A 26,350-nucleotide genomic window follows, 5' to 3' on the forward strand; every position below is an offset into this window, starting at 1 on the left:
GGAAGCGCTCCCCCGCTGCACCGAGGGGATTTGTGGGTGAAGGGACCCACGATTAGCGGCGCGATAGCAGCGGTTTAGCAGGGGCACACATGCCCCTGCTATCTATGAGGTCTGAAGCGAGATTTATTCTCGCTTCAGAGTCTCTTTAACTGGTTCCGGACCGACGTAGGATGAATCTACGTCCAGCAGGTGGTGCTGCGGCCCTGACTGGACATAGGTTCAATGTCCCATTAACCGCACGTCCCCGCCGTTACCGCCGATCTCGCCGCTTTGACCCTGCCAAAATTTGCTCGCCCTGCCGTCTCTATGACGGCAGAGCACTGTGAGCCGGTCAGGAGCCATTTTCATAGGCTTACATTGATTGAAAGGGCCAGGAGCCAATGAAAGCGGCTCCTGACCGGCGCACAGCGCTCTGCCGTCATGGAGACGGCAGAGAGAGCAGCCTGCGGCGGGGACAGAGCGGCGTGACTGGCGGATTTTTGCGGCGATTCGTCGGAAAGCAGCGGTTTACTGTACAAGCAGCCTCTGGTCCTTAAGGGGGCAGAGGCTGCTGGGACCGAAGTGGTTAACATGTATGTATTATTATATTGTAATCTGCAGTTTTTATATTTTGTTCACAAATATGCCCCAATGGTAAATCCCACCGAGACAGGCACATAGGGCTCTGGAAATCCAGGTGCCCCATGCACCGCCATAGGCCATTATGGGTACTACGGCTATAGCAGAGCTCAGACAGTGATTGGAATGCCGTCAGAAGAGGGGGCCCTAATTACTTTAAAAACAGCCGAATTACGTAATACACCCAGAGTGCACGGTGGCCTGGAGGGGGAATAGTAACTAACCCCGCCAGGACTATTGCAGGGTGAGCTGTTTTTCGGCTTTGCCCTGCGCCCAAATTTCCTTGCATCTTAAAGGACAACTGAAGCGAGAGGGGTATGGAGGCTGCCATATTTATTCCCTTTTAAGCAATACCAGTTACCTGGCTGCCCTGCTGATCCTCTGCCTGTAATACTTTTATCCATAGCCCCTGAACCAGCATGCAGAAGATCAGGTGTTTCTGACATTATTGTCAGATCTGACAAGATTAGCTGCATGCTTGTTTCTGGTGTCATTCGGACACTACTGCAGCCAAATAGATCAGCAGGGCTGCTGGACAATTGGTATTGTTTACCAGGAAATAAATATGGCAGCCTCTGTATACCTCCTACTTCAGTTCCCCTTTAATTACATGAATGCAAATCCTGCAGGCTGTGTCTGTGCAGAGGTGACTATACAGCTGCTGTACCTGGAGATCGGTTATAAAGATGGTCAGATAATGTGACTGGAAGACCTCTGGACTTTATCCTGCTGCATCTCTCTTTCCAATAAAGCATTGCGGCTCCATTAGGGCCGAGTGTGGCGAACATTACGGAAAGTCGTGCGCAATCGCCAACGACTTGCATAATGGTCCAGCCCATTACTGTCAGTCCTGTGTAGAGTAAAACAAATACCTTTCCTTTTGCTCTTCTCACTGAAAGCAAAAGCCCCTCACCCCATATCCAGTGTCCTGATAACATGGAAAGGAATTTCACACCTGGCTGACCTCCTGCCGAGAACCATTTCCTGCTTCAGCCCTCTCCCAAAAGAAAGCCAGCTCGAACTGGCCAGATAAGAGCTCCCTCCAAACTCATAGACTCAAGTAAAGGAAACTTTAATTTATTAATAACTAGCTGGTGCCCCGGCGTTGCCCGGGTATGTAATTGGCTAGTGTTACCTCTGCCCACTTTTTCTAATCCTAACCCACAATTACTCAAGGATGACCTAGTTTGTGAGCTTTGCGGTCTTTGGCATCAATAATTGGCATTGAAATAAAATAAATCTAATTGGCTGTGGCTCCACTCCTTTGAAAATCAATAGGTGAATTTTGATTAGCTTTTGTAGGCTCCACCCACTTTTCTGAATATTAATCCCAGTCACCCAGTGACCAACTGTGCAAAGTTTAAGAAACCAGCCATTGACAGAGTAAGAAAAAGAAAAGTTTGCTTTCTTAAAACAGAAAGAATTTGCAATAATTCAGGTTTATTTATTTATTTATTTATTTAGTTATTGTATTTATAAAGCGCCAACATATTACGCAGGTTGGAGTGAGCTTCAAATGTCTCCCAGTGCATCACTGTTGAATATATGTAAATTAACCATTGTTACCCTTAAAAGCTAAACACACCTCCAGAACTGCTGAAATGTAATGATGTGTCGGTTTGTTAATTTGTACAGAGCCATAATAATCCAACATGCATACAGACTGTTTTGGATTGTTTGATCTTCATCAGGGCATGGCATGGATTAATTTGGCTCTATGCAGTAGGGCTTGTAACACCGAGAGGTACAGACTAACCAGCAAGCTCATGGTGACCCAGAACTCATTGGAGTGTGTAAGGGACTACAATGGTCCTAAAAGCCCCCTTACTAAAATGTTAAGAAAAACAAAAGTTTGCTTTCTTAAAACAGAAAGAATTTGCGATAATTCAGGTTGGAGTGAGCTTGAGATGTCTCCCAGTGCATCACTGCTGAATATATGCAAATTAACCATTCTACCCTTAGAAGCTAAACACACCTCCAGTGTAACAGTGTAAGAATGGCTGCAGTTTACATTTTCCAGTGAAATTTGTATTTGTCTCTTTTTGGTTATGAGAATAAAAAGTATCCTATACTTTATTCCAGGTAATGTACTATGTGTGTGCCAAATTTCAGTTTACATTCTAGCAGTGAAATTTGTATTTTTCTCCACCCACTGATGTCCTAATATTTCCTGGGTATGTATTTGGCTGCTGTAGGCTGTGGCCACTTTTTCTAACCCTAACACACAATTGTCAATAGTCAATGACCAAGTTTGTGAGATTTGTGGTCTTTGGCATGAATAATTTTCATTGAAATGAAACACATCTGATTCGCTGTTTGTGGCCCCACCCCTTTTCTAAATATTTAACCCCAGTCACCCAATGATCAACTGTACCAGGTTTTGAGGCTTGTGCCATTAACAGTGCAAAAATGGCAGCAATTAAATATTTGCCTTGAAAATCAATAGGTGAATTGTGATTGTTTTTTGTAGGCTCCACCCACTTTTCTGAATATTAATCCCAGTCACCCAGTGACCAACTGTGGAAAGTTTTAGAACCCTACAATTAATAGTGTAAGAATGGCTGCAGTTTACATTGTCCCAGTGAAATTTGTGTTTGTCTCCGCCCACTGATGACTTGGCATTGCCCAGGTATGTATTTGGCTGGTGTTGGCTCCGCCCACTTTTTCTAACCCTAACACAAAATTACTTAATGACCAAGTTTGTGAGCTTTGCGGTCGTTGGCATGAATAATTTGCATTGAAATAAAATAATTCTGATTGGCTGTGACTCCACCCCTTTTCTGAATTTGAACCCCAATCACCCAATGGCCAACTGTACCAGGTACATGTGATTAATAGTGCAAGAGGCTTGTGCCATTAACAGTGCAAGAATGGCATCAATTAAATATTCCCCTTAAAGATTAATAGGTGGATTTTGATTGTCTTTTGTAGGCTCCACCCACTTTTCTGAATATTAATCCCAGTCATCCAGTAACCAACTGTGCAAAGTTTGAGAACCCTACCATTAACAGTGTAAGAATGGCTGCAGTTTACATTTTCCCAGTAAAATTTGTATTTGTCTCCGCCCACTTATGACCCTGCATTGCCCGCTTTTGTATTTGGCTGGTGTTGGCTGTGCCCACTTTCCTAACCCTAACACACAATTAATCAATTACTCAATTACCAAGTTTGTGAGCTTTGCGGTGTTTGGCAACAATAATTTGCATTGGAATGAAACAAATCTGATTGGCTATTTGTGGCTCTACCCCCTTTCTGAAATTGAACCCCAGTCACCCAATGATCAACTGTACCAGGTTTGAGGCTTGTGCCATTAACAGTGCAAGAATGGCAGGTTTGAGGCTTGTGCCCTTAACAGTGCAAGAATGGCAGAAATATTCCCCTTTAAAATCGACCAACTGTGCAAAGTTTGAGAACCCTACCATTAACAGTGTAAGAAAAACAAAAGTTTGCTTTCTTAAATCAGAAAGAATTCGCAATAATTCAGGTTGGAGCGAGCTTCAAATGTCTCCCAGTGCATCACTATTGAATATATGCAAATTAACCATTGTTACTCTTAAAAGCTAAACACACCTCCAGAACTGCTGGAACACAATGATGTGTCAGCTTGTTAATTTGTACAGAGCCATAATAAACCAACACGCATACAGACTGTTTTGGATTGTTTGATCCTCATCAGTGCATGGCATGGATTAATTTGGCTCTATGCAGTAGGGCTTGTAACACCGAGAGGTACAGACTAACCAGCAAGCTCATGGTGACCCAGAACTCATTGGAGTGTGTAAGGGACTACAATGGTCCTAAAAGCCCCCTTACTAAGATGTTAAGAAAAACAAAAGTTTGCTTTCTTGAAACAGAAAGAATTTGCGATAATTCAGGTTGGAGTGAGCTTGAGATATCTCCCAGTGCATCACTGCTGAATATATGCAAATTAACCATTCTACCCTTAGAAGCTAAACACACCTCCAGTGTAACAGTGTAAGAATGGCTGCAGTTTACATTTTCCAGTGAAATTTGTATTTGTCTCTTTTTGGTTATGGGAATAAAAAGTATCCTATACTTTATTCCAGGTAATGTACTATGTGTGTGCCAAATTTCATTCAAATCCGTTCAGCCGTTTTTGCGTGATCGAGTAACAAACATCCAAACATCCGAACTTTCCCATTTATTATATTAGTAGGATTCAAAATGGGTTTGGCACAGAAAGACAAAAATTAAATTTTCTGATACCCATAAAGCAGTTATATCATTCACCTGAATTACAATTTTCTAACTGTAAGGATTTAGTAGAGAAACGGCTTTATCCGGCCTGCGTAGAGCGAATGCAATAGAATAGGCCTGTGTAGCCTCGTTTGATACAGGGTCGCAGGCCGCTTTTGAATATAGCCTCGAAATTTGCGATGCGCCAATCTGGGGCGGAGTCACACAGAGAATTCATAAATGTTACATTTTTTGCTCTGAGTCTGGGGGCGGCAAGCCGGCAACCTGCTTATTAGGAGGCAACCCTGCCTTAAACACACCTACTTTCCAGGTAGTGACAGCCCAAAACTCAGGTCCTATAAAAGTGGGGCGGGACCAAACCCGCCCAGTTCTCCAAATTCCATCGACCAGGAAAGTCCATGCATGCGTTCAAGGAGAACCGACGCATGCTGTGTTCAAGGACTCTTAAACTTAATGCCTACTTTTAAACTGGACTCTGTTTCTTCATTCTCCAAATGGACTATCAGCCATAACTAAGTAAGGACTTTCTAATTTTACCCCTTTATATTTAAGCTTTATGATATATGTTAATTGGTGTATATAACTGTATGTAATGCATTTTTGTTACTAAATGTTTTAAAAATCGTTTAGCGGTTATGACCTGTTGCTGAACATACACAATCGTACCTATTCTCCTGAAACCGCTACCCTGCGTTTAATAGAAGTGTGCCTTTATAACCCGTATGCGAGAACCCGGCCCAGATATAACGATCTGACCCAGGTTCCTGCATACTGCTGAGGGTTAATAGAGCGTTCTCCAAGTCCTAGTATAATTACAGTAGCGGGCTGTGTAACTCGCTTGGTGGCAGATCTTTAAATTGTATGTGTGAGGCGAATCCGTTGGCGTGTGAACGCTCCCTCCACGAGTCGGTTCATCAAATTGCGAAGTCGGGTTACCCTTCGTGATGAGCAAAATGACCGTGTGAGAGGATTTCTGACGCTGATCGATTGACCCCATCCGCAGACTGGCCTTGCGGTCTGTGAAACAGAGGTCATCAGATCCACACAAGTGTTGTGCCCCCATTACACAGCAGGGCCCCCCATACATGGAGGTGCACCCACATAAGCAGTACTCATGTTATGCACGGTGTTCAGATGCATATAGCATTACCACACACAGGCTTCAATTCATAAAGGGCTGTTCCATAAAAAAATCAGGTCGGTAAAATACAGCATTCGGAATTTTAGACTTTATTTAGTAATACATAAAGATTTTCGCAGGTGCGGTAGAAGTTTGGAAATTTTCCGAAAACCATGGCTTCAATTCACAAAGATGTTTGGTAACAGCTGCGGAGAAGGTCTCTGTTCTGTTACTGTGATGATAGCATTACAATAGTAAAAGGCAACCCCAGCATCCCTTTAGATTTACATATTGGTTTTAGCTCCTCTGAAACTGTCTATTAGTCTTTCTCAACATTTTATTTAATGGCCAGAATTTAAATGAACTCTCAGTAAACTTAAGACAGGCCATGCTGAGATGATTTCTCCACTAGCTCCTCCACATCTTCAAGCAGGAACCTAAAGGGTTAATGTCTGAAGGGCTGCAGGGGAAACCTCTTTTGTGCCGCTCTCTCTGCCGCTGCCTGGGGGGCTAGAGAAGCTGGACCCTCCCGATAACCTGTCGCAGCCTATCAGCGGGAGTAGCAGGACACAGAGGCTGTTCCTATTGGCTCTCTGCTCCTGTCAGTAATGAACTACTGCAGTTTCCGACACAGCAGGGCCTTGATTCACTAAAGGGTGCTAAGTGTTAGCACGCCAGTGAAAAGTCACGTAGGACTCAAAAACGGCGCTTCACGCGCTGATATGCGCAAGCGTTTGCACACGCAAAGGTTAGCGCTGCATGATGTGCGTGAAACGTGGCACCAATGCACACGAAACCGTTCGCGCCCAAAATAGCCTGAAAAGCTATTTTACACGCGAATGGCACCGGTTCGACGTTTCGTGCGCACTGACTTAACGCGCGATCAGTAACAGCTTTGGATGTGCAAACTACTTAGCACCCTAGTTTGCACGTCCAAAGCTTTTAGGCATGCTAAATATGTTAGCACCCTTCTGTGAATCAAGCCCCAGAGCTGCCGGTAACCACCGCACATGTTTCTGGGCTTTACCGCCTGTTCTGATCTTTATGAATTGACATTTACTGACATGTGCTGGAGGAGTTCACCGCACAAGGCGGTAATTTACCTCACTGCTCGGGAATGTCAGCTTTTCATGCAGTAACAGCTTCTATGAATGGACACTTTGCTAAGTGCTCGGCAAAGTCAGCTGTTTTCTGCATTACTGAATGTGGGAATACTTTATGAATTGACTCCATAATGTGTTACCATTCATTACTTACCCCCCATAATACATTACACATGTAAATATTGCACGAAGAGTAACTTAAACCACACCGGAAGCGAGAGCTACGTGGAGGCTGCCATATGTATTTCCTTTTAAACAATGCAGATTACCTGGCTATCCTGCTGATCCTCTGCCTCTAATATTGATAGCTATAACCCCTGAACAAGCATGCAGCAGATCAGGTACTCTAAACTGAAGTCAGACTGTATTAGCTGAATGCTTGTTTCAGGTGTGTGATTCAGACACTACTGCAGCCAAAGAGATCAGCAGGCCTGCCAGGAAACTGGTATTATTTAACAGGAAAAAAATATGGCAGCAACCTCAATATCCCTCTCACTTCAGTTGTCCTTCAGGTGACCACAGAGTACATTGCAGATGCGGAACTGAGGTCATTGCTATCTTCCAACGTTTCAGGTGCGCTCTCCTCTCTTTATGTCACGGCTGATCTGCAGGTGTGTGAGTGGCGGGGGTAGGGAGGCAGCAGGAAGCCATATTCGCCCACTGACACCAATGCCCTGTATGTGAGGAGAGAGGTACACCCCTGGCCACCTATACTGATACCTATTATTGCAAGAGAAGGGGATTCTGATTGGGGCGCAAATTATGTCCCTCTTGGCAGCACCTCTGCCTTTAACTCATGTCTCAATCAGGTGTGTTTGCACCTGGCTGTTATGCTCAATTTACATATGCATTATGCACTGTACTCCTCCCTGTTCACTGCGCAGTGCAGCGCTGATGACGTCAGAGGTGGAGCCTCTGACGGAGCGTAGACGAAGCCTGGAGAGGTCGGCTTCTGCAGCGGAGGAGACTGCGAACCACCGGAGCTGCGGCGAGGGCACAGGACGGCTGCCAGGGGCTGGAGGTAACTCCAGGTAAGTGCATTTTTTTTCCTGGAAATATCCTTTAAACCCAATTCATCTTATAGGAGCCGTTGAAGTCTATCTGTATGCGTATTCGCGTCCAGTGTTGTTGCGGCAGATGCATGCGTATATGCGCGTTCCCGCCGCTCGTTCCCCACGGCACTTACAGGGGATCAATTGGTGAAGGGGAACGAGTTTTCTCCAAACTAAGCCCCTGTGAATGAATCAACATGCCACGAATAACAAGCCATGTTGATTCATAAAACTGAAAGTAAAGAGTTGTAAAAAAAAATAACGAGCACTTTCTGATAACTACCGGATAGTGCTTAGCACCACCTAGTGGCCAAAAATTAAATTAAAGGGGCACTATGGTGAAAAATGTATACATGTAAAATATGCACAAACATGCACAAATAAGAAGTATCTTTTTTCCAGAGTAAAATGAGCTATAAATTACTTTTCTCCTATGTTGCTGTCACTTACAGTAGGTAGTAGAAATCTGAGAGAAGCAAAAGGTTTTGGACTAGTCCATCTTCATAGGGGATTCTCAGGGAATTATTTATTTTAGCACTTAGTGAATGGCAGTTGCTCTGTCAAACTGCCAAAAAACTGTGTAACATGTTTCGTTTCCTTAATTAGAAACTTTGTCAGGGGTGAATAACAGTACCTATTTGGCTGCTGGTAGTGGCCGATTATGTGCTACTTGCTACTATCCAATTATGTGTACTATGTGATGTTTATAATGTATTTGTTATTTTAGCACATTTGCGCTCCAGCACTAAGCACTATTAGTTTCTAAATTAGTTTCTAAATTAGAAACTAAAGTTTCTAATTAAGGAAACGAAGGGTATTGTGTGGGGTTGTAATAATCATACAATGGGAGCTTGGAGGATAGTCCTCTAGATTAGTGACCTTACATCCCCAACCCATTGTTTCACTGTGTTCACTTTTGGGTAGTAACTATGTTCCAATATTTTAAACGTACCTAATTAAAAGTTAATGTGAAATATTAGTCTCCTCCTACAAGGTTAATCCATGTGTTTATTGTCAAAATCAGGTGTGTTCTCTTCAATCCCGACAAGTCAGTTCCGGGTTCCGGATTCCGAACGCTATCAGACTATGAACTACAAAAAACCTCCACCTCTCTTCACAGCTTTTTCACTAGGTGCTATTCCTGACCAGTGACAATGAGCCCACATGCACTACCAACAGATATCCTTATCTGCCAGGCTGTGTCTCGCCACATGCACAGGGGTTAAATACCATTTGGCTAGGAGTCTAAATTGGGAGAGCTGTATATGTTGGCCAGAACCTGAAGTCTGGACACTTCAGGTTCTGGCCGGTCAAACTTAGAAGAGGCCGTCTCACTGCAGCCAATGTTTGAGATGGATTGAATCCTGGCGGTGCTGTTTCTCTCTCCCCGGCTCTGGCTCCTCCCCCCACCCTCTCCTATTGGCTTCTGCCAGCCGGGGACACTCTGTGCAGTCAGAGTCTTTCGTCGCGGCAGGAAAGCAGAGGGGGAACGCTGCAGACATTGCTTCTGCCAGCACCCGCTCTGCAGGAACAAACGGCACAAATCCCTGCTTCCCTGCCGCGATGAACGACCCTGGGCGCATGTGTGTCCGGCTGCCAGAACTCAATAGAAGGGGAGCAGGGGGAGGAGCCAGAGCCGGGGGAGAGAACGACGCGCCAGGATTCAATCCACTTCGGACATAGGCCGCAATGAGACGGCCACTTCTAGTTTTGTCTGGCCAGAACCCGAAGTGTCCAGACTTCAGGTCCTGGCTGTAACATATACAAGTTTCCGAAAAGGACCAAATTTAGGCCATGATTCCAAACAAAACATAATCCTTTCCTCATTTCCCCATTTAATTCAATATACATATTGTATAATGAGAGTAATGTATGTCCCAGTATGACAGGTCTTCACATGTATGATCCATCTGTGTATGCTTCATGCAATGCACAATGATCATTTCCCCACAGAGGTCCAGCCAGCAGGGGGAGACATTTCCCCGCAGAGGTCCAGCCAGCAGGGGGAGACATTTCCCCACAGAAGTCTTGCCAGCAGGGGGAGACATTTCCCCAGAGAAGTCCTGCTAGCAGGGGGAGACATTTCCCCACAGAAGTCCTGCCAGCAGGGGGAGACATTTCCCCACAGAAGTCCTGCCAGCAGGGGGAGACATTTCCCCACAGAGTTCCTGCCAGCACCGGGAGACATTTCCCCACAGAAGTCTTGCCAGCAGGGGGAGACATTTCCCCACAGAAGTCCTGCCAGCAAGGGGAGACAATTCCGCGGAGAAGTCCTGCCAGCAGGGGGAGACATTTCCCCACAGAGTTCCTGCCAGCAAGGGGAGACAATTCCGCGGAGAAGTCCTGCCAACAGGGGGAGACATTTCCCCACAGAAGTCCTGCCAGCAGGGGGAGACATTTCCCCACAGAAGTCCTGCCAGCAGGGGGAGACATTTCCCCACAGAGGTCCTGCCAGCAGGGGGAGACATTTCCCCACAGAGGTCCTGCCAGCAGGGGGAGACATTTCCCTACAGAAGTCCTGCCTGCAGGGGGATACATTTCTCCACAGAGGTCCTGCCAGCAGGGGGAGACATTTCTCCGCAGAGGTCCTGCCAGCAAGGGGAGACAATTCCCCGGAGAAGTCCTGCCAGCAGAGGGAGACATTTCCCCTCAGAGGTCCTGCCAGCAGGGGGAGAAATTTCCCCACAGAGGTCCTGCCAGCAGGGGGAGACATTTCCCCACAGAGGTCCTGCCAGCAGGGGGAGACATTTCCCCACAGAGGTCCTGCCAGCAGGGGGAGACATTTCCCCACAGAAGTCCTGCCTGCAGGGGGATACATTTCTCTGCAGAGGTCCTGCCAGCAGGGGGAGACATTTCTCCGCAGAGGTCCTGCCAGCAAGGGGAGACAATTCCCCAGAGAAGTCCTGCCAGCAGGGGGAGACAATTCCCCGGAGAAGTCCTGCCAGCAGGGGGAGACATTTCCCCTCAGAGGTCCTGCCAGCAGGGGGAGAAATTTCCCCACAGAGGTCCTGCCAGCAGTGGGAGACATTTCCCCACAGAGGTCCTGCCTGCAGGGGGAGACATTTCCCCACAGAGGTCCTGCCAGCAGTGGGAGACATTTCCCCACAGAAGTCCTGCCAGCAGGGGGAGACATTTCCCCACAGAAGTCCTGCCAGCAGGGGGAGACATTTCCCCACAGAAGTCCTGCCAGCAGGGGGAGACATTTCCCCACAGAGGTCCTGCCAGCAGGGGGAGACATTTCCCCACAGAGGTCCTGCCAGCAGGGGGAGACATTTCCCCACAGAAGTCCAGAATACCCCAATAACCCCCACCATATGACCTAAACGGAATCTCCCATTATAAGGAAATAGTCCTTGGAGTCGGCCCATCCGGGGGTCATCATTTCTCAGGATTAGCGGTCAGGTCGGTCGCTGCTTCACATGCCTCCCACACCTTCTTGTTCAGGTCCGGGTCACTTGTCTTCTTTGAAGGCTGTATAATATTGCAGTTACTGTCTATATACTTTCCCTGAAAACTTTCAGCCTCTTCTGATACAGCGCAGTATATAGTACTGGCTGCCCCCTCGTCCGCGGTCTGAGGAGATGGAGAGACAAAGGCCAGAGTGAGACAGGAAGGATGAGGGAGGCTGGGTCAGAGATAGGAGGAGTGAGACAGGAAGGATGAGGGGGTGGGGTCAGAGAAAGGAGGAGTGAGACAGGAAGGGGAATGATGATGGAGGCGGGGTCAGAGAAAGGAGGAGTGAGACAGGAAGGGGAAGGATGAGGGGTGGGGTCAGGGAATGAAAGAGTGAGACTGGAAGGGGAGGAATGAGGGAGGTGAGACCGGGGAATGGAGGAGGGAGACAGGAAGGGGAGGGATGAGGGAGGTGGGGTCAGGGAATGGAGAAGTGAGACAGGAAGGGGAAGGATGAGGGGGTGGGGTCAGAGAAAGGACGAGTGAGACAGGAAGGGGAAGGATGATGAAGGCGGGGTCAGAGAAAGGAGGAGTGAGACAGGAAGGGGAAGGATGAGGGGTGGGGTCAGGGAATGAAAGAGTGAGACAGGAAGGGGAGGAATGAGGGAGGTGGGACCGGGGAATGGAGGAGGGAGACAGAAAGGGGAGGGATGAGGGAGGTGGGGTCAGGAAATGGAGAAGTAAAACAGGAAGGGGAAGGATGAGGGGGTGGGGTCAGAGAAAGGAGGAGTGAAACAGGAAGGGGAAGGATGATGAAGGCGGAGTCAGAGAAAGGAGGAGTGAGACAGGATGGGGAGGGATGAGGGAGGTGGGGTCAGGGAATGGAGGAGTGAGACAGGAAGGGGAAGTATAAGGGAGGTGGGGTCAGGGAATGGAGGAGTTAGACAGGAAGGGGAGGAATGAGGGAGGTGGGATCAGAGAATGGAGGAGGGAGACAGGAAGGGGAAGAATGAGGGAGGTGGGATCGGGGAATGGAGGAGTGAGACAGGAAGGGGAGGGATGAGGGAGGTGGGGTCAGGGAATGGAGGAGTGAGACAGGAAGGGGAGGGATGAGGGAGGTGGGGTAATGGAATGGAGGAGTGAGACAGGAAGGGGAAGGATGAGGAGGTGGGGTCAGGGAATGGAGGAGTGAGACAGGAAGGGGAGGGATGAGGAGGTGGGGTAATGGAATGGAGGAGTGAGACAGGAAGGGGAAGGATGAGGAGGTGGGGTCAGGGAATGGAGGAGTGAGACAGGAAGGGGAGGGATGAGGAGGTGGGGTAATGGAATGGAGGAGTGAGACAGGAAGGGGAAGGATGAGGGAGGTGGGGTTAGGCAATCGAGGGGTGAGACAGGAAGGGGAAAAGATAAGTAAGGTTTGGTCAATGATTGGAGGAGGGAGACAGGAAGGAGGAGTGAGGTTAGTAACTGAGTAACTTATCTATGCTATGTTGGGTGAAGCATTGAGATAAGAGATGGGAATCTGGTCTTAGTGATATTGGGTGGAGTACTGAGGTAAGAGTTCAGTAAAAGAAAACATCCATATGACATTGGTTGATCAGTGAGGTTAGTAGAAATAGGGGGAGCTAGTAAAAAAGGGTGCACAGGGATAGTGGACAAAAAGGGCGCCGCCATAGACTGCAATGCAAAATATCGGCTATTCGGCGCCCGACAGGAAAAAAGGGCGCCCGAGAAATGGCGGTTACAGGGATCGTGTTAACAAAAGTTTTCGTTTACAGAATAAGGTTTATAACAAATATCGTTTACAAGTTCGTTTGCAGTTTGTGTTATACTTATATTTTCGGTTTTAAATTTCGCTTATATCAGTTTTTTTACTTATTTTTTCGTTTAAAAATTTCGCTTACAAAAGTATAACAACTAAATTTTCGTTTACACTTCTTTGATCATTTAAAAATTTGTTTTCATATGTATAATGCGTAAATACCGTCTTAGGGTTAGGCACCACCAGGGGGGTCTTAGGGTTAGGCACCACCAGGGGGGTCTTAGGGTTAGGCACCAACCAGGGAGGTCTTAGGGTTAGGCACCACCAGGGGGGTCTTAGGGTTAGGCACCACCAGGGGGGTCTTAGGGTTAGGCACCAACCAGGGAGGTCTTAGGGTTAGGCACCACCAGGGGGGTCTTAGGGTTAGGCACCACCAGGGGGGTCTTAGGGTTAGGCACCAACCAGGGGGGTCTTAGGGTTAGGCACCACCAGGGGGGGTCTAGGGGTTAGGGATAGGTACAGGGAGGGCTCTGTGTGAGAGTAAGGTTAAGTATAGTTACAGCACAATATATGTAATATATACAATTTATTAAATTATATATATTTAAACAAAGAGGGGTCAGGGGTTAGGGATAGGGATAGGGAGAGATCTGTGTGAGCCTACAGTTTGGTATAATTACAGTAAAATATCTGTAAAACCTACCATTGCATTGCTATGCTTAATACAAGTGTAAATATCGTTTTTCTTATAGACGATATTTGACTCCCTACTGGCATCTAACCTGACTCTGCTACCCAACATCTCATACATCAATACCCAACTCTATCCATACTGCTCCCTACTGGCATCTAACCTGACTCCGCTACCCAACATCTTATACATCAATACCTAACTCTAACCTCACTGCTACCTACTGGCATCTATCCTGACTCCACTACTCAACATCTCATACATCACTACCCAACTCTAACCTCACTGCTACCTACTGGCATCTAACCTGACTCCACTACCCAACATCTCATACATCAATACCCAACTCTAACCTCACTGCTACCTACTGGCTACTAACCTGACTCTGCTACCCAACATCTCATACATCAATATCCAACTCTAACCTCACTGCTACCCACTGGCATCTAACCTGACTCCACTACCCAACATCTCATACATCACTACCCAACTCCAACCTCACTGCCACCAACTGGCATCTAACCTGACTCCACTACCCAACATCTCATACATCAATACCCAACTCTAACCTCACTGCTACCTACTGGCATCTAACCTGACTCCACTACCCAACATCTCATACATCAATACCCAACTCTAACCTCACTGCTACCTACTGGCTACTAACCTGACTCTGCTACCCAACATCTCATACATCAATATCCAACTCTAACCTCACTGCTACCCACTGGCATCTAACCTGACTCCACTACCCAACATCTCATACATCACTACCCAACTCCAACCTCACTGCCACCAACTGGCATCTAACCTGACTCCACTACCCAACATCTCATACATCAATACCCAACTCTAACCTCACTGCTACCTACTAGCATCTAACCTGACTCCACTACCCAACATCCCATACATCAATACCCAACTCTAACCTCACTGCTACCTACTGGCATCTAACCTGACTCTGCTACCAAACATCTCATACATTAATAACCAACTCTAACCTCACTGCTACCTACTGGCATCTAACCTGACTCCACTACCCAACATCTCATACATCACTACCCAACTCTAACCTCACTGCTCCCTACTGGCATCTAACCTGACTCCGCTACCCAACAACCCATACATCAATACCCAACTCTAACCTCACTGCTACCTACTGGCATCTAACCTGACTCCAATACCCAACATCTCATCCATCACTACCTAACTCTAACCTCACTGCTCCCTACTGGCATCTAACCTGACTCCACTACCCAACATCTCATACATCAATACCCAACTCTAACCTCACTGCTACCTACTGGCATCTAACCTGACTCCACTACCCAACATCTTATACATCAATACCCAACTCTAACCTCACTGCTACCTACTGGCATCTAACCTGACTCCACTACCCAACATCTCATACAGCAATACTCAACTCTAACCTCACTGCTCCCTACTGGCATCTAACCTGACTATGCTACCCAACATCTCATACATCACTACCCAACTCTAACCTCACTGCTACCTACTGGCATCTAACCTGACTCTGCTACCCAACATCTCATACATCAATACCCAACTCTAACCTCACTGCTACCTACTGGCATCTAACCTGACTCCACTACCCCACATCTCATACATCAATACCCAACTCTAACCTCACTGCTACCTACTGGCATCTAACCTGACCCACTACTTAACATCTCATACATTAATAACCAACTCTAACCTCACTGCTACCTACTGGCATCTAACCTGACTCCACTACCCAACATCTCATCCATCAATACCCAACTCTAACCTTACTGCTCCCTACTGGCATCTAACCTGACCCCACTACCCAACATCTCATACATCAATACCCAACTCTAACCTCACTGCTCCCTACTGGCATCTAACCTGACTCTGCTACCCAACATCTTATGCATCAATACCCAACTCTAACCTCACTGCTACCTACTGGCATCTAACCTGACCCCACTACCCAACATATCATACATCAATACCCAACTCTAACCTCACTGCTACCTACCGGCATCAGTGAGGTTAGAGTTTGTTATTGATGTATGAGATATTGGGTAGTGGAGTCAGGTTAGATGCCGGTAGGTGGCAGTGAGGTTAGAGTTGGATATTGATGTATGAGACGTTGGGTAGTGGAGTCAGGTTAGATGCCAGTAGGTAGCAGTGAGGTTAGAGTTTGGTATTGATGTATGGGTTGTTGGGTAGCAGAGTCAGGTTAGATGCCAGTAGGTAGCAGTGAGGTTAGAGTTGGGTATTGATGTATGAGATGTGGGGTAGTGGAGTCAGGTTAGAATACAGTAGGTAGCAGTGAGGTTAGAGTTGGGTATTGATGTATGAGATGTTGGGTAGTGGAGTCAGGTTAGATGCCAGTAGGGAGCAGTGAGGTTAGAGTTGGGTAGTGATGTATGAGATGTTGGGTAGTGGAGTCAGGTTAGATGCCAGTAGGGAGCAGTGAGGTTAGAGTTGGGCATTGATGTATGAGATGTTGGGTAGTGGAGTCAGGTTAGATGTCAGTAGGGAGCAGTGAGGTTAGAGTTGGTTATTGAATATTGATGTATGAGATGTTGGGTAGCAGAGTCAGGTTAGATCCCAGTAGGTAGCATTGAGGTTAGAGTTGGGTATTGATGTATGAGATGTTGGGTAGTGGAGTCAGGTTAGATGCCAGTAGGTAGCAGCCAGTGAGGTTAGAGATTGGTATTGATGTATGAGATGTTGGGTAGTGGAGTAAGGTTAGATGCCAGTAGGGAGCAGTGAGGTTAGAGTTGGGTAGCTGATCTGATGTCAGGTGGAACAATGAAGATGTCAGAGTTGTGTAGCGGATGGGGTGGTGTTGATAGGTGGGCGTAGTATGAGTTGTAGAGATGTTTTTTGGGATTATGAGTGGAGTAGAGAATAATGAGAAAAAGGAGAGAGGGTTGTGGAAAGAGGATGGACATCCTATTAGAAATGCAGAAGATGACAGCAAATGGAAGATCCAGTGGCATGAATTTTTTACCCACCTTAAAAAAGAAATATCCGAGAATGTTGAAGATGGAGCGCAGGAAAAATCTGTGGTTACGTATGGCTTCTGTCAAGACAACTCCAGGACTGACACTGTTTACTGTCACACCTGGAAACATGAAACATGGAGGTGTCATCTCTCATTATTGACAAGTAAAAAAAATCAGGGTGGCATGTTATAGCTTATTTTGAGGAATATAATGGGTGGCTGAAGCAACAACATACTCCTGAACAATAATTATGGGGAACTTTGAATGATTGGTAGAAAGATGCTGAAATGTCCATTGTTTGCTCCTCTGCCTGCTCCTTCATTCCACCAGACAAGATGCCACTACTGAGACCTCCTAATGAACTACTTATGTAACTGATATGCCTGAACATGTAAGGCAGGATGTGGGTTTATATGAATCAGATGCAGAAATATCTTTGTCTTTCGATATGTACTGTGCAAAGAGCTGCAGAAAATGTCTAATGCCGAGTGGTAATGTGTCACCAGCGGAACAGACTATAGACTGGAACTCATGAATGAGATCAGAGCAATACAAGAAAATAATAAAAATGCCTCCCTAGACCAAAGAACTGTGTTGCAAGTACTAACTACTTGCAAGCACAGGAAGAACAGTCAGAACAGGCCGAGATCGAACCAGGAATCAGATGACTGAAAGTACAGGAGGAATAGGCACAAGCATAGTCTGGAACAAGCAAAAGGTCGGCAGCAATAATCAGATAGGCAAAGGTACAGAAGGATGAGGCAGAAGTGAAGTCAGAACAAGCAAGAGGTCAGAACACAATAATCAAATCACAATAATCACAATAATATATCAAGCTAACTAGTGAACGTATATATTGGCTATGAACTGATATATGACATTGCACAAAGGCTAACTAGGCCCGTAGCACACAGCAAGGTGCTAGCTATAACAGACACTGGCTGAATGAGTAGCCAGGAAATTTATAGCAGGACCTGGATCACAGGCCAAGCCTCCAAGACAAACAACCAATCAGCAACATCCATGCAGCAAGTGTCAGCAATCAGCTGACACACTTCAAACACGCCTCCTAAGCCTATAAAAGCAGCTCTGCTCTGCGCGCGACCGACTATGGGAACTGCCAGAATCAGCGTGTTGACTCACATCTACAGGGGAGCCGGGGATGCCATTGAAGAAAGAGGAACAGGAAGTTTCCTGAAGGTGATCAGCACTGTCCAAGCACTTGCTGGAGACAACATCAGGTATGTTTGTTACATTACCCCCCCTCGAGGAGTGGACTCCAGACACTCCCTTCCAGGCCTATCAGGATGACGAGAATGGAATTCTTGAAATTTCCGAGAGTCAAGGATCCTCTCTACTTCATATTCTGGCTCTCCATCCACTTCCATGGTAGGAGTAGAAGAGGAAGAGACATTGACTGCAGGCTTCAACAATGAGACATGAAAAGATCTGACTCCTTTCAAACAGGTAGGCAATGCGACACGATAAGTGACGTTGTTAATATTTTCGGAAATCGGGTAAGGTCCAATGAATCTAGGTCCCAATTTAGCAGCTGGTTGGTGTAGAGCAGTGCTGCTCAACAGGATTCCGGATATCCGGGTAGACCCGGATATCCAAACTTTTTAGGCCTATCCGACCGGATCCGGATTCCGGATACCTGGGCCAAAATCCAGATAGCTATCTGCAGATAGTTGGTTGCATGCCCGGATATCCGCGGATATCATGTGGATATCCGGATCCGGGTACTGTTACCATGGAGATGACGTCATTCAGCCAATCAGAGCGCTCACAGCCTAAGCCCAAGCAACCAATCACAGAGGGGAACCTTGGCCAGTCCCTCTTGTATATAAGGAGGGGGCCATGATGAGAATCTTGTCCTTGCTTTGAGACTGCCACTGAGATACATTGTCCAGTGTGTTTGGCTGAAGCAAGTGCATTACCTGAGTGATATAAACCCAGTGTTTTTACACTTAAACACCTTCTCTACACCATTGTTTTACTGTGTTGTAGTTAGACGAGCAGGCCAGTGAGGCCACCACCAGCCCTAGAGAAAACATTCTTAGCAAAATTGGCTTTGCGGAAGAGTCTGAGATGCTGACAGTATTTGTTGGGGGGGAGCCTGTCCATGATGTGTCAGCAGACGGATCAGTGAATAATGGCGCACAGCGCCTATGCATAAAAATGGCGCCACATTAAAAAGATACGCTTATCGCTATTTATCGTTAGTACTGCATAATAATGGCGCACAGGGAAAAAAGAAGAAAAACGGCACACACTAACGTTATTTATCAATAGTGGCACACACTAACGTTATTTATCAATAGTGGCACACACTAACGTTATTTATCAATAGCCCCCTACATAAGCCAAACTGCAGACGTTATTTAACTGCAAAACGGTGAATGGATTTAATGTAACACTGTCAAGGTTAGGGTTAGGCACCACCGGGGGGGGGGGGGGGGGGGGGGTCTTAGGGTTAGGCACCATCAGGGGGGTGGTTAGGGTTAGACACCACCAGGGGGGTCTTAGGGTTAGGCACCACCAGGGGGGTCTTAGGGTTAGGGATAGGTAAAGGGAGGGTTCTGTGTGAGAGTAGGGTTAGGTATAGTTACAGTACAATATACACCACCAGGGGGGTGGTTAGGGTTAGGCACCACCAGGGGGGTGGTTAAGGTTAGGCACCACCAAGATGGGTGGTTAGGGTTAGGCACCACCAGGGGGGTGGTTAGGGTTAGGCACCACCAGGGGGTGGTTAGGGTTAGGCACCACCAGGGGGGGTGGTTAGGGTTAGGCACCACCAGGGAGGTGATTAGGGTTAGGCACCACCAGGGGGGTGGTTAGGGTTAGGCACCACCAGGGGGGGGTTAGGGTTAGGCACCACCAGGGGGGTGGTTAGGGTTAGGCACCACCGGGGGGGGGGGTTAGGGTTAGGCACCACCAGGGGGGTGGTTAGGGTTAGGCACCAACAGGGGGGGTTTATGGGTTAGGTGTAGACAGAGAGGGTTCTGTGTGTTAACGCTAAATAACAATAAGGCTTTAACGCTAAATAACAATAAGGCTTTAACGTTAAATAGCGATAATCGGCAAACGGATTAGCGGCAACACCGTGCGACATTATTCTCAGGCGCCATTTTCAGATGTAAGCGTCAGCAGAAGAGGAGTTTGAGGCGGGCTCATCATCCCAGCAGTTGTTTGAGGAGGGGGAGTTTGATGATGAGGTGAAGGACCGGGACTACCAGCGACCGGAGGGGGATGTCAGCTCTGACTCTGAGGAGGAGGATTCAGTGGGTCTGGTATGCAGGATCAGCATTGCAGGGATTGGCAGGAGCAGCAGTGGGCAAGGAATGCGTGATCCAGTGCCTGCTGCTCCATCTGCCAGTGACACTACTACCACCAGCCGCATCTCTCAACCCCAGGCCCCAACCACCACGGGAGAAAATCCACAGCAGCATCCCATTCTGAGCCACGTAAGGGCAAATTGCAATCCCCAATATGACAGTTTTTCCATCTGCCCTCACTTGATAGCAAGTTTGTAACTTGCAAATTATGCCATGTGAAGCTGAGCAGAGGGTCTCACCCCTCCACTTATGGCACCTCCAGCTTCATCAACCATCTGGCCAATAAGCACAAACCTGAGCATGAGGAATTCAAGAGGCTGAAGGAAGCTGGCGCTGGCCCTTGCATAGGTCAGAGCACCATAACCCCCTTTGCCACTCCTGCTGACACTGAGGCCTGTTCAGGCAGCCAGTCCTCCTCAATCATCTCCTCTGCTCCCTCCTCGGCTTTCCGTGCAAGCCTAAAACGCTACCACCACCAGACTCTGCTGAGTGAGCCGTTCGTGGTCAGGGCTCAGCCTCCCAGCAGCCGTCGCATACGCCAGCTGAATGGCTTGCTTACACGGGCCATGTCCTCCCAGCTCCTCCCATACTTGTTTGTGCAGGAGGTGAGGAGGGGACAGCAGCATCATCACTCCAGTGGGTGGTGCCACCCCGCAGCAGGGTCAGGGGAAGTACAACAGGTTCCAGCTCTGATCCGGTTCCATCCACCGCCAAACACCCCCGCCTCAGCAGCAGCGTGAAGGCCCACCACTGCCAAGTGCTGCTGCAGATGGTCACCCTGGGGAAGAACAAGCTTACGGCAGACCACGTCCTGGCCAAGCTCCGAGAGCAGGACAGGAGTTGGTTGACCCCAGAGGCCTCAGAGTCGGAGAGGTGGTGGCCGACAATGGGGCAAACCTGGTTGCCGCCATCTAGCGGGGAAACCTCACCCACATCCCCTGTCTGGCCCACGTCCTGAACCTGGTGGTGCAGAAATTCCTGCACACCTACCAGGGGATGGACAGTCTTTTGGGAGCGGCAAGGAAAACGGTGGGTCATTTTCGCCGCTCGGGTGGTGCCACAGCGTCCCTGGAAGCCGTGCAGCTGGAGCTGAACCTCCCATGTCAACCTCTACCTGGCCAAAGCCACCATGGATGCCAACTTGTTGGGGACCGGCACCACCCACCTCCCAGACATCATCCTCAGTGCTGATTGGGGAAAAATGCAGCTGGTGTGCTTGGTGCTGGCACCCTTCCTGGAGGCCACCAACATGGTCAGCCGGGACCATGCGTCGCTGTGTAAGTGGATGACCATGGTGTGCATGCTGGAAAAGGCCCTCGATGCTCTGCTGGAAGTGGGAGAGGAAGCCTTGATCCAGCAGGAGCAGGAGCAGCAGCAGCAACCTTCGCAGTCCACCTCTGTGCGGCAAGAGGAGGAGTTGGAGGACTTGGAGGAGTTGGAGGTCCCTGACCTTGAAGAGGAGGGGGCACAGCGGAGTGCAGCTGCAGTAGTGCGGGGGTGGAGAGAGCAAGATGAGGCTCCAGAATCAGAGGTGGAGGACAGCACTGTCAGCGGTGCAGAAGATGGTGGGTCAGCAGAGATGGCAGCCCTCATCCCCATGGCAGTGCACATGCTGAAGTGCCTGCACAAAGACCCAAGGGTGAAGCAGATGCATGCTCGGGAGGACATTTGGATCACCCTGATGCTGGACCCACGGCTGAAGGGGAAGCTGGCTCAGTTCCTGCCTGTAGGAGGAGACCCTGCGTGCTGAATCAGGGACTTGCAGCGGATTCTGGTTCAGCTCTTGGAGGAAGCCTTCCCCCGGACTCCCACCCCCCTCTGCTGTCACAGTCCAGCCAGAACAGCAGCAGGTGGCGCCCAACAAACCCGCTGTCTCTGGCAAAGGCGCTCTACACCACGCCAGTACTGCTGCCTACAGAGGAGGTGCCTGCAGCAGCATCCAGCTATCAAAGCCAGAACCAGCACCTGACCCGGATGGTGGCCGACTATATGGGGTCCTACAGCGGGCTTGACACCGACACCCCTGTGGACCCCTTGGAGTACTGGGTCAAGCACCTGGATATCTGGAGCGAGCTGGCGCAGTACGCCCTGGAAGTGCTGTCCTGCCCGCTGTGAGGAAACGCGGAAAAGCCGCCGCTAGTACTCAGAGTAAGGTGGCTGATTCCGCGTTCAACATGGCAGCTGGCGTGCAGTCGGAGCGCGGAAGAACCGCCGCATGCCCAGACAACAGGGCGGCGGATTCCGCGTCTGACTCGGCAGGTTGCACGCATAGGCCTACTCCTATCAGTAATGCGGAATGCGGAGAAAACGCCGCACGCACGGACAGTGGTACGGCGGATTCCGCATCTAATACAGCAGAAACATTACAACACATGTCTGGTGTGGCTGGGACTGATAGTCCACACTGGTTCAGGAGGACGCGCGCGCGCAGAGAGGCAGGGCCTTTATGACAGTCAGAAGGGGGTCAGCTGACCAAGCCGGTCAGCTGACAAATTCAGCAGTTTCCATTGGTCCAGCACTTAGGGGAGGCGCTAGAGAGCGCTGGTGTATATATACTGGGTTCTGGTCATTTCTCTGGTGTCTGGCGTTGCGATCACTACGTGGTAGCACTCAGACCTTGTCAGTATCTGTGTTTATTAGACCAGTTTCCAAGGTGTTGGTGGCCAAGGATCTCACACCTTAGTCTAGGAATTCTGTTATCATCTGTGTTATTATCTAGACCAGTTTCCGAGGTGTTGACGGCCAAGGAACTCACACCTTAGTCTAGGAATTGTTGATTATTTGTTATGACCTTCTGCTTTCCTGACCTCTCTTCTGATCTCTGATTAGGTACTACGCTATATCTGATACTCTGTTGCCAAACTCTGCTAGTCTTAGGATTCCGCATCCGTCTCCTGTCTGTACTTTATCTGTCCGTGTGTTGACGGCCTGGCTTGCCCGACCCTGAGAACTATCTCTCCTATTACGAGATAGTTCACAGATCTGTCAGTGACACTCTCTCCTTGGTGTCACTCACGCTCTGTCCTTCCCACTCTCAGCCTGGCTCCGCCCCTTGGGCAGCATCAGACCTGTGGTAGGAATCTGATCTCTAGCAGTATCCTTCACTGCCGTGCACCTGCTCCTCAGGTGCAGTTCTCAAAGTATTACTGTTGCACCAAACACTCTTATCTCTCAGGTGTCCAGAGGTTAGAGATATATCTGATTATCGGTGATACTGCAGATCATCAATAATCGGGTATATATCTGCATTCTCGGTGATACTGCAGATCACCGGTAATCAGATCCTCTCTGTGTTACACCGATCATTACAGAACCCCAGACCAAACCCAAATGGACGCACTATATAGCCACAATGAAGTTCTGACCACCGCGGTAAACCAACTTTCCGCGGCAGTTTTGAACCAACAGACCCAGATATGTCAGCTATTTGGGGCTATTCAGGAACTTCAATCGGCTATGAACTCAGTGCGATCTCCTCTAGTTACGGACATCCGTATGCCTGTACCTGAAAAATTTTCCGGTCACAGATCTGACTTCCGAAATTTCAGGAGTAGAGTGTTATCATACTTTGAGTTGAGACCTAATGCTTCAGGAACTATGGCCCAAACGGTTACATTTATTAAAACTGTTATCAGGTGATTCTCAGACCTGGGCGTACAGTCTGCCCGCCGGAGACTTAGCCTTAACATCCGTAGAGGAATTTTTTAAAGCCATGGCTATAATTTACGATGATCCAGACATTGCCTCGACTTCTGAGCGGAAGCTCAAGATGTTACGTCGAGGCAAGAGTCCGGTTGAACAGTATGCTGCTGAATTTAGGAGGTGGTCAGTGTCAGCCAGGTGGGACACTTTTGCCCTTTTGGATTGTTTCCTATCAGGGTTGTCAGATGAGGTCTCCAATCTCATGCTAAGCCAGCCTGAGCCCAAATCTATCGATGAAGCCATTTCATCAGCCATCAGGATAGATCGCCGGCTGCGCTATCAGAGACAGACCCGGGGTGGAAACCATGTGAAAATAATGTCCCACGCTGCGCCCCCTGTAACTCCACCTCCTCCCGATTCGCCTTCACCTGAACCAATGCAATGCATGCTGCATAGTGAGAAGTTGTTTTTTTTTTGTATTACACATGACAACCTCCACAATCATCCTTGGCATGCCATGGTTACACCTTCACTCCCCTCAGATAAACGGGCTACCGGTCAGCTAACGAGCTGGTCAGTCCACTGTTTTCGTCATTGTTTAGTGAAGGTGACCTTAGGCCAGACCAGGATTCATGTGGAGGGTGTTCCGGAACAATATGCTGAGTTTTCGGACGTGTTTTGTCCCAAAGCTGCCGATGAATTGCCTCCACATCGCCCTTTCGATTGCCCGATTGATCTCCGATCGGGTTGTATGCCCCCTAGAGGACATCTCTACAATTTGTCTGGGCCAGAAAAGGTGGCAATGCAAGAGTATATCCGTGAAAACTTAGCTAAGGGATTCATTCGTCCTTCCCGGTCGCCTGCCGGAGCAGGTTTCTTTTTTGTAAAAAAAAAAGACGGAGGCCTTCGGCCATGCATTGATTACCGGGGACTGAATAAAATCACAGTTAAAAATCGCTATCCATTACCTTTGATAGACGATTTATTCACTCAAGTCACCAATGCTAAGATTTTTTCGAAATTGGATTTGCGGGGGGCATACAATCTGGTGCGGATCAGAGAGGGCGATGAGTGGAAGACGGCCTTTAACACACCCGACGGGCATTACGAGTACCTGGTGATGCCCTTCGGGTTGTGTAACGCCCCGGCCGTCTTCCAGGAACTCATTAATGAAGTTTTCAGAGAGGTGTTGGGTAAATTTGTCCTAATATACCTGGACGATATACTGATCTTCTCAGACAACCTCTCTGAGCACAGGGCTCATGTCAAATTCGTGCTGCACAAGCTTAGACAAAACAGGCTTTATGCTAAATTGGAGAAATGCATTTTTGAGGTGACATCTGTCGCTTTTCTGGGATATATAATTTCCACCTCGGGCCTTTCTATGGATCCCGCCAAAGTCTCTGCTGTCCTGGAATGGCCAAAGCCAGTAGGACTCAAATCTCTTCAGAGATTTTTGGGGTTTGCGAACTACTATAGAAGGTTCATAAAGGGGTACTCCACAGTCATAGCACCCCTCACCAGTCTCACTAAAAAAGGGGCAGATACCAACCACTGGTCCCCCGAAGCTCTGGCCGCTTTCTCCTCGTTGAAAGAACTGTTTTGCTCTGCACCCATATTGAGACACCGAGACACCTCTTATCCATTCATTGTAGAGGTTGACGCCTCAGAAGTTGGGGTAGGGGCTGTGCTGTCTCAACGCTCTGGGCTGCAGGGAAGATTACAACCGTGTGCCTCTTTCTCTCGGAGGTTTTCACCAGCGGAGAAAAACTACGATATAGGCAACAGGGAGCTCCTAGCCATTAAGTTGGCCTTTGAAGAATGGCGTCATTGGCTAGAAGGAGCAGAACATACGATTACAGTCTACATTGATCACAAAAATTTGGAATACATTGAGGGGGCTAAGAGGTTGAGTCCCCGTCAGGCTCGGTGGTCACTGTTTTTCTCGAGATTCAGATTAGTAATTACGTACACTCCGGGTAGTAAAAACATTAAGGCAGATGCCTTGTCCAGATGTTTTGAGCCGGAGACAGCACAGCCCTCAGAACCAGAAACCATTGTTCCACAGAGGGTAGTGCTGGGAGTCACAGAGACTTGGAAAGACTGGACGGAGACTTTAGGTCCCTTCCAGCAGGATGTCCCTGAGGGAAAGCCTGAAGGGGTTATGTTTGTGCCACTGCCATTTAGTCTCCAGATTTTGCAGATGTTCCACTCGCACAAGAATGCCGGGCACCCAGGGGCTTCCAGAACGCAAGGCTTGGTTGCTAGATGTGCTTGGTGGCCGTCCCTGGCAACAGACTGCAAGGAGTATGTTAGAGAGTGTGCAGTGTGTGCAAAAAATAAACCCTCCCGTCTGGCACCTGTGGGAACGTTGCAGCCTTTGCCCACCCAGAGTGAACCATGGACCCATT

The 26,350-nt window shown here is 48.2% G+C and overlaps 1 protein-coding gene across 3 annotated transcripts in view; it reads right to left on the reverse strand.

Moving 5' to 3' along the window:
* Positions 1–6,043: 6,043 nt before the first annotated feature.
* The window catches only part of LOC137562121 (retinol dehydrogenase 12-like), a 171,278-nt gene continuing 150,971 nt past the window's right edge, over positions 6,044–26,350 (reverse strand). For all 3 annotated transcript variants that reach the window (XM_068273462.1, XM_068273456.1, XM_068273470.1), the window contains 2 exons: positions 16,969–17,078; positions 6,044–11,684 (listed from right to left, as the gene is read on the reverse strand). In XM_068273462.1, coding sequence (XP_068129563.1) covers positions 11,490–11,684; positions 16,969–17,078 — 305 coding nt within the window. In that variant the 3' untranslated portion in view covers positions 6,044–11,489. The remainder of the gene's footprint in view (positions 11,685–16,968; positions 17,079–26,350) is intronic.

This window comes from Hyperolius riggenbachi, chromosome 1 (genome assembly GCF_040937935.1).
Source record: "Hyperolius riggenbachi isolate aHypRig1 chromosome 1, aHypRig1.pri, whole genome shotgun sequence".
In the NCBI taxonomy this organism is placed as follows: domain Eukaryota; kingdom Metazoa; phylum Chordata; class Amphibia; order Anura; family Hyperoliidae; genus Hyperolius; species Hyperolius riggenbachi.